The sequence below is a fragment of the Arachis ipaensis genome, chromosome B4, assembly GCF_059453495.1.
Source record: "Arachis ipaensis isolate K30076 ecotype BB chromosome B4, ASM5945349v1, whole genome shotgun sequence".
Classification (NCBI taxonomy): Eukaryota; Viridiplantae; Streptophyta; class Magnoliopsida; order Fabales; family Fabaceae; genus Arachis; species Arachis ipaensis.
The window spans coordinates 25,279,167-25,288,860 of record NC_142439.1 but is presented as its reverse complement, the minus strand read 5'-3'; the positions used below and the strand labels follow the sequence as shown (position 1 = coordinate 25,288,860).

At 42.2% G+C, this 9,694-nt stretch overlaps 1 protein-coding gene across 1 annotated transcript; it reads left to right on the top strand.

Moving 5' to 3' along the window:
* The first annotated feature begins 2,614 nt into the window (after window positions 1-2,614).
* On the top strand, window positions 2,615-3,061 carry LOC107636326 (uncharacterized). Its single transcript, XM_016339845.1, has one exon. It carries the CDS (start codon window positions 2,615-2,617, stop codon window positions 3,059-3,061), a length of 447 nt encoding a protein of 148 aa, XP_016195331.1.
* Window positions 3,062-9,694: the final 6,633 nt, after the last annotated feature.

Below are 9,694 nucleotides of genomic sequence, written 5' to 3'. Positions count from 1 at the left end.
ATTTTGTAGATAAATATGTTGATAATTAAAATTAATTTAAATTTTAAATACTAGAATTTTTTTAACTTATTACTCATTTCATAAAGTAGTTATTTTATTATTTTTGTTTATAAAATAAAATAATTAATTAACTCCTCAGAAAAGATTTTTCAGCTTTATTTTCAAGAATACAATTTTTTTTAGGATTAAGAGCAAGTTCGTCGTACCCCCTAGCGAACTCTATAATTTATATAGAGTTTGCTGTTCCCGGCGAACTCTATGATGAGTTCGGAGATAAAAGCAGCCCTATTGGAGATCAAGCAGCCACAATTTCTCTAATTACTTTCTTCCTCACCGTTAACAAAGCTACGATGTCAGGAAACCCATTGTTATCCATTCATTACGATAGTGAAATAGTGTATGATGAAGAAGGTTCAATTGTCTTTAGATCGGGCCAACCAATAATTACGTATATGACACCAGAAGTCAACAGTTTAACAGCTTTGAAGAATGTGATATTGCATCCCTCGAACAACAGGAATAAAAAAGGGTGAAAAAAATTTACTACAGATATCCGACCGAATTAGATGGCAATTTGTTTTAGAAAAGGTATATTACAGTTGCGTTGTCTTTGTCTTCTGTAACTAGTATATTTATCAGACCATCGTTGTGAGCGATATTTCTATTGTTTAGAATTAGGTACCGGTTGTGCGACGACGAGGACGTACGGCTTATAAGGTCGTGGCACAACCGATGGACCAATATTCATCTGTTGGAATTATACGTGCTTCTTGTTGACTTTGATGGCCGAGGATCATCTGTAGATACTGTCGATGATAGTCCGACGAGTGGAGTTGTTAGACAAACTATCAGATGGACGATAGTGGATCTAAATATGCCACCTAAGGGTAGTCAGGAGGGGTCTAATGTTGAAGTTTGTAACGTTGACTTAATGGATGACGGTCTTGAAAGTCATGACGGTTCTGCTATCAGAGACTCGATGATGGAGCAGTATGAAGTCAACCTCGATGATGGAGACGATGCTGACGAAGAACCACCCAAAATCCCTGATGATGGTAACGAGGAAGAGGAGATTAACTACTACGGTGACACACAGATTGCTCTGACACAGCCTGCCATTTCTCAACCATATGACCGGCCGAATCATTTCACTAGGTTGAATCTTGATGCAATGGCTTCGGATTGGTCGTTTACCCAAGGAGGTCTTGAAGAAGACCCAAGCAAGGAGTTTGAGGTTGGACAACAATTTGAGAACAAGGAAGAAGTCATGTTGGCAGTTAAGCAGTACAGCATCAGGAGGGCTACTGAGTACAAAATAGTAGAGAGTGACCATTGGAGGTACAATGCACAATGTATCCAGTTCGGATCCGGTTGTAATTGGAGCATACTTATATCATATCACCGAAAGCAAGAAAGGTGGGAGGTTAGGAGATACACTGGTCCTCATACTTGCATGTAAACTTCGATGGGGAAAGATCATCGTAGGTTGGATTCGAAAGTGATTGCACAACACATTTTCACGATGGTCAAGGCCAATCCAACAATCAGCATCAGGGTTCTACAAGGAGGTGTGGAGAATCACTTTGGTTACATGGCGTCCTACAGAAAGGTTTGGCTTCCAAAATAGAGAGTCATCGCCAGAATATATGGCGATTGGAAGGAGTCATACAACGAGCTTCCTCGTTGGTTATTTTCTATCCAGATGTACTTACCAGGTAAGATTTATTTCCGGTTTAGTTATTCGCTATTAAATAATTCAGCCGTGTACAAAAAGCCGACTAATGTATGTCCATTTAGGTACTTTGGTGCAACTAGTGACACAGTCCTGGCCTGCCTCTACCGACACTGTGATGTTTCATCGAGTCTTTTGGACATTTTCACCGTGTGTTGAGGCCTTCAAGCATTACAAGCTACTTATCTCCATTGATGGCACCCACCTATATGGTAAATACGGTGGAACATTGTTGATGGCCATAGCGTAAGACGACAATGCAAACATTCTACCCGTTGCATTCGCAGTTGTTGAGGGTGAGACAAAGGAGGCATGGTCGATCTTTCTTTCGTACTTATGGGAGCATGTTACACCACAACCAGGGGTGTTAGTGATTTCAGACAGACACAAGTCCATTGATGGAGCATTGAATGCCGAAGGGAGTTTATGGAAACCTCCTCATGCCTTCCAAGCATTTTGTACAAGACACATTGTACCCAACTTCATGACCCACTTTAGGAACAAAGACCTGAAGAAAGTTCTTATTAATGCAGCGTACTTGAAGTCGCATCGTGAGTTCGCTCATTATTATGGCCATCTGAGGGTCGAAAATATAGCTATTACAAACTGGCTTGAAGAAATGCCACGGTCACAGTGGGCACAATATGATGATGAGGGACAGCGATTTGGTCACATGACGACCAATATCTCCGAGTGCATTAATGCTGTTATGAAGGGATCCCGCAATTTGCCGACACGGCTCTTGTTAAGTCAAGTTATTTTCGTTTGGGTAAACTTTTTGCAAGGAAGGGTTCTGAGGCATTGGCCCAACTTCAGGTCGGGGCTAAATTCTCGTAGACATTGATGAAGGCTATAGAATTCAACTCGAAGCACGTGAACACGATGAATGTTTACCAGTTTGATCGGTCCAGGACAAACTTCCCGGTTGAAGAGTTAGTGGCAGTTCCGAGATCCAGGCAACAGAATTATCAGGTGCTGCTTGATGAGTGCAAGTGTGATTGTGGGTATTTTCAGGCTCTTTATATTCCTCGTCGTCACGTGCTTGCAGCTTGCTCTCATGCAAGGCTTGATTGGAGGCGGTTTGTTCACCCTGTGTACCGCATAGAATCGGTCTTCAATATTTACATATTAGAGTTTCGACCAATAGGACACGTGGATGACTGGCCATCGTATGACGGTCCTCGAATCCGTCCCAACCCTCGGACGATGAGAGTGAAGAGAGGTCGGCCAGTGAGCTCCAGGATTCGTAAGAACATGGATGATGTTGAGCATAACGGCGAGAAGCGGTGCGGATTGTGCCGCCAAAGCGGGCACACGCGGAGGACTTGAACTCCTCTTGGTGATGCAGGGGCATCTTCTAGTCAACGATAATTGTAGTTGTTTTAAATAAATTAATGTTTGCATGAACTATAATGTTATATGTCGTTAACTAAATTATTTCTGTGCATGAACTACAATGTTATAAGTCATTCAAAAAGTTGTATGTCGCCGTCATATATAACGCAGTGATATATAATATCATACATAACTACTATTTTCATCATCAGTAATCTATTTATAAAATTTGTATAACGATCATAATTTCATACAACAATCATAAAGAACTAGATGCTACTAACCCCGCCCTCGCCTCCCACCACGTGGGCCGGCATGTCGTCCGTGTGGCCTAGGATCGAGACACCTACCTGTGCCACAGGGAGGTGGTCTGACATCTCACTAACCACGACCAAGTGGAGGGACCGGGCCAGGCACTGGAGTACTCATCTGATCCCTCATCGTAGCATAATCCGCAGTCGACGATGACCCGCTAGACTGATCAGTATCGATGCGGCGTGGCAAGTATGCAGACTGAGGTGGTGTAGTGTGCATTTGTGAGAATGGCTGGGTTTGTTGTGGCATCGTCAACATATCTCCAAATCCGTCATCACCTCCCTACAGGGCACCCATCATCCAGTTCGGCATCATCAACATGACATCGATCATGTCCTGCGTATCCAATATGGGCTGGTAGTCGGGCTGTGGTCCGAGATCTGATGGGCTGAAAGGTATCTGAAACTACGTGCCGATGTCAAAATGAATGCTCGGCTCTGGCCTCGAGCCCTGGTGACTTGTCCCGGCCTCTGAGTGATGTGACCCAGGTGGCCTCAAAGACAAGTAGTCACCAGGCATGGGTCCTGACAATGATCCAACTGTCTGGTGTGCATCCTCGGCACCGTGAGCTGGCGGGCTGTCAGGGTCTCTCTGACGGGGAACCTCTTCGAGATCCTGCCTCCCGCGCCCTCCGCCGCATCTGCCTCTCCCCTGGCTCACCCCCGTCTCCTACCTCTCCCTCCTCCGGCAGCTGGCCTGAGCTCCGACAGGTAACCATCCTCTGGCTGATGTAGGTCTGGAGCAAGTGGATGATGTATGGGCAGGTCCTTTGGCACAACCCTAGCAGGGACTAAGTGCTGGTCACCCAGACCGTAACTCTGTGTGCGCCCACTGCAGGTTCCATGTCATATACGGGAGGGACGGACGCATGTCTATATGATGATATATTGGCAGACGATGGTCGGCCCGAGTGTCCCACATCTCATGCCAGCCACCAAGCAGCTGCGGAAACCACTCGTCGCGACCGAATCTCCCATCCAGCCTGTGCATGTCGTCAATGTTCAGTGGCCTAGTGGGAATGTGCTACAGGCCACTGAACTGACATACTACCCGATCCACCTGATGCCACTCGACGATAGCGAAGCACAACAATGGACATACAACCGCCGCCGAGGCATCCGCCTCTGCTATCACCGGTGGAACAAGCCCAACCAGCTGCGGGTCTATGGAGTCCACTCAACCTGTTCACAAAATACAGATGCACGACAAAATTCAGATAATCATATGAAACAGGTACAAAAGTTAACTAAACATTAATTTCTTAAAATTAAACATTAATCACTTACATTTATCATCCCAATCCCATTCAGCATACGCCTGTACTGCCTCAGCCTGCTCTCGCCTGTGGCATTGTCCGGCCGATACTGAACCCACCTACACAACCAACAACAATAATATTTTATCCTTCATTATTAATAATAAATTTAATAATGAGTTGAGTAACTTTGGTAAGTGTTTATAATAGCTCTTGACCAGGGGAAAGCAACGAGCATCAAACCCATCGGGCCGTACTAACGGAATACAATGGTAGGCCCAAGAAAGCATCAAGTTGACGCATCCTCCCAAGTTGCACTAACCATGCTACGTGGCCCGGCACATCTGGCAGTACAACCATGCCAGCACAGCCGAACCCCATGACAACCGGCCACACGCATCAAGGTCCTCCAGCAGGGGAAGCCACCTAATATGCACCCGAGAGTGGAAGAGGATACCACCTATCAATTGCATGATGTATCCTCTCGTATACCTCATCAGGTGCTCCTATGTAGCATCCTGCTCTAGCTCTCCACAAACTGTGTTGTGGAACCAAGTGAGCTTCACAATCCACTTCGTCTGAGACTGTCTATCCTCTGGGCCGGGAACAACACCTAGTATCTTCTCGCATAACTCCTCAATGGTTCGTTGATGGGAAGCAAAAGCTGGTGAATTAAAAATTTATTAAAATAGTTACGTTGCAAGTATAGTTCTTAACTCACCGAAAATCTGCCTATCAATTTAGAAATATGTCACAGAGAGTTTAAATTAAAATTACTGGGAGTTTTAAGTCCCAGGTCGTCTCCTAACGAGTTGCAGAAAAGTGTGCTGTTTTATTAATCAGATGTTTCAAAAAGTTGAGCTAAGTAAATTGGAATTTAAATTGAGAAATTTTAAATAATATAAATAAAAGCCTTGACTGGGAAATGATTGGTTAGAATCTCTATTATTGATGGTGTGATTGTAAGATTAATTTATAATTAATGGTTGTTCTGTTTGGTTATCCTTTACTAGGTAAGGAAAAGTCAAACAAATGGGAATGCCAGATCTGTTCACAAGTTGCAACCCACTTAGTTCAAAGGGATTGGCGTCGGTGACAGGATAGCAATCCAACATTTAACCCAATTACAAATTTTCTTTCAATCCTTCCAACTTAAGAGTTCCTTTTTAATCAACTCCCCATCAAGTAAGGAAACTACTCACGCATTGTAAATAAAGAATCCATAGCACATGAAAGGGAATTAAAAGAAGACATGATTATTGGAATTGAATTAAAAAGAAATAGTCCTTGCATTAATTAATCATAAAAGTATCTGAATGACAAAATTGAACATAGCAAAGAACATGGAAGAATAAAACCAACTTAAGAGAACAAACTAGAATGATGAAGTCTTGATGAGGAAATAACTCTTCTCGCTGTTCCAATGCTAAGACCAATTGAAAATTAAAATTCTAAAAACTAGAGAGAAAAACCTAAGAGAGTCAAAAACTAGATCTAAAAACTACTGAATGAATGTATCTGTTGTTTCTGCATATTCTCTGACTCTAGTCTGCTGTTCCGGGCCGAAAAATGGGCCGAAATAAGGTCCAAAATCGCCCCCATCGAATTCTGCAGATTATGCAGATCGCGCATGTCACGCGATCGCGTCGTCCATGCGGACGCGTCGCTTGCGCTTTTTCCTCTCCACGCGTTCGCGTCGTCCACGCTACCGCGTCGCTTGCGCTTTCCAATTCGCACGGCCGCACAAGCCATGCGGCCGCGTCACTGCGATTTGTGCTCCTTCGCGCGGTCGCGTGAGCCATGCGACCGCGTCACTTCTCGCTGGTTATCTCCTCAAATTCTTGTGTTCCTTCCATTTTTGCTAGCTTCCTCTCCAATCTCCATCTCATTCATGCCCTATAAAGCCTGAAACACTTGACACAGATCACGGCATCGAATGGAATAAAGGATAATTAAAAATAAATAATTAAAGTCTCTAGGAAGCAATTTTCAAACATATACTGAATTTAGGAAGGAAGTCTAAATGCATGCTAAATTGATGAATAAGTGGGTAAGGATCATGACAAAACCACACAATTAAACACAATATAAACTATAAAATAGTGGTTTATCAACCTCCCCACACTTAAACATTAGCATGTCCTCATGCTAAATTGAAGGAGACAAGGAAATAAGTATGAACATGTAGAAACTCATGAAATGCAATGCAATCCTACATATATAAATAAATGCAACTATATATGGTTATTGTCCACTTGATCAGAAGTAAATAAGCCCTTCAAAACAGTTACAAATCAAATTCCACTAATTCTATCATTATACAATAAAACCGATAAAAGTGCAAGAAGATAGCTTATGAAAGCAGGAAACATGAAAATTTAAGCATTGAATCCTCACTGATAATGTATGTACGCTCTAATCTCTAGTGTATAGGGTAATCACTCTATTCTTCTCCAGTCATGTTTTCTAACTTTTGTTTTTCTCCTAACCAATCAACAACAGTTAATATACCAATGCAAACATTATGAGGTCTTTTCAGGGTTGTAATGGGGCCAAGGTGCAGGTAAGGATATACATATGGCTAAGTGAGCTTTATAAATTGAATCTTTAATTAACCTAAGCTCTCACCTAATATACATATATTCTATATACTTTTAAATTCATGCTTAGCTACCCATAATTCCCTTTTTCAACCCATACTCATGTTTCAACTTTGTATTTTAATTCTATCATATGTGCATTGATCTTTGAATTCTGAATTTAATATTGGGGTAATTTTGTCCCCTTATTTATTGACCTTTTTTTTTTTAATAAATAAAGCTTATCAATGCACATAGATTTTTCATTCTTATATTTTCACATGAGTGAGTATCCAAATTTTCTTTAAATTTTCATGACACATTCCCTCAACAACTTTTGTTCCCACAATTTCCCATACTTAACTAGCACACACAATTCTATCTTAAGCTAACCAAAGATTCAATTTGGGATATATAATTGTTTTTTGGCTCAAGGTTAGTAATGTGGTAAAATATCGAACAAATGGGAATTAAAGGCTCAAAGTGGTTAACAAGGGTAATTGAGAAGGGTAGGCTTGATTTGGATAAGTGAGTTTAAACAAATAATGGCCTCAATCATGTGCAAGCATGTAAATATAATAAATATTGGACATAAAAGATAAAACAAAATATAGATTACAATCATAGAGAAGTAAACACACAAGAATAAAATAATTATGGTTAAATAATGTAACCATTCATAAAGGCTCAAATCTTTCACAGGTTGTGTGTTCTTTAGCTTAAACATCATGTTCCAAATACAACTCGAGCAAATTTATCATAAAAATTTTGAAAAATTAGTGAAATTTTATTCCAAAGATAGATTTTTAAAAGAAACTTATTGTCTTTTCAATCAAGTAGAACATGCATGCAACTATTCTAACCTATGCAATTTATTATATTCTATAAAAGAAAGAAAATCTAACTAAAATGTCCTAATTATTGGTGCCAGAGAAGAGAATTTACTCCGAAAGTCAGGTACTGACCGACCTCCCCACACTTAAGGCTTTGCACCGTCCTCGGTGCCATCTGTCAGGAACATGGGTGGGCTGGTGGCAGTATCTCCACAGTCGGGACCATCATGGCTCCCGGTGCTGGTAAAAGAAGTGGAGTCCGGAGTGTCTGAGTCCTTGAATTTGCCCATGATCAGCTCCTTGAGGTATGTGAATCGGTGCTTGTTATGGCGCTCTCTCATCTTAGCTTTCTTGCCGATCCAACTTTTCAAGTAACTGTTGGAGCAATTTCTCAGTGGTAGATGCTTGTGGTGTTGAAGAAGGAATATCTTCAACTGGCTCAGTAGGCTGGCTTGTAGTGGCTGCTGAAAGTCTGAGGTATTTCCCATTAGGGACATATTGATCATCCCGTGGAAGCATGGCTTTGGTGTCCCCAGCTCTGTAGGAGACTCCGGCTGCTGAGACAAGATCTGAGATCAGGGCAGGAAAAGGTAGGTTGTCCGCGATTTGTACGTGTTCCATAGCATGCCGGATATGTCTTGAGAGATTCAGAGGTTGGTCTGTAAGGATGCACCATAGTAGAACAGCCATGTCTGCAGTGAAGGAGGACTCATGAGTGCTCGGAAAGACGTAATGGGACATGATCTGTGCCCATACACGAGCCTCCAAGGTAAGTGCGGAAGCTAAGATTCCCTTAGGGCGGGTACGGTGGTATCTGTAGATCCAACGGCTGTCAGGTAATGCGATGACTCCGAGAACGGAGTCCCGGTCAAATTGGTATCTCTGGCACTGAAGGGTGGCTTCTTGAAAAGCGTCCATTCCTGCTGGAAAAGGGGAAAGACTCAGAGCTTGCTGAATGGCCTCTTCTGTAATGGGGACTTGCTTCTGCCGGACATAAACAGACTGCAAGGTCGGTATGTAGAAGTTGGAGTAGAACTCAACTACCCAAGAGAGATTGACCTGCCTCGGCTGTCTCCGTAAGAAACCCCATTGTCTTCGTTTAATTTGCGGCTCAACAAAGGAGGCAATATTGGATGGGAGGATAAGAAGGTATTCATTGTTATAGTTCCTTTCTGCTAGGATAGGGAACATCTGCTCACAGTAGCGATTGGGAAATCGCGCAGTGTCCTTTGCTGGAAAGGCTTTCTCCTTGTCGTCAACCTTTATTATCCTCTTAACTCTTTTTGTTGAGGGCTTGACCGCGGTTGAAGAAGGCTCTGCCACTAATGCTCTTTTAGTTCCTCTTCTTGCTGGTGGTTTGGAAGTAGCTTTCTCTTTTCCTTTCTTGGTGGCCATCCTGAAAGAAGGGAATAGAAGGGAAATATTCAAAGAGATAGAGCAAGGAAGAGGGTATTGTAAGTGATAGTCAATGCACAATAAAGATAAATGGCATTAACACATGGTCCGGATTACATGTGAAAAGCTCATCAATGGAAATATAGCAAGTGCATGTAGGACAATGGAATGCAAGAGGTTTATTGGCATGCAGGCAAAGGCATGAGTAGCATATATCAAACATTCAATGTCCAGTTTAGATTACCATTTG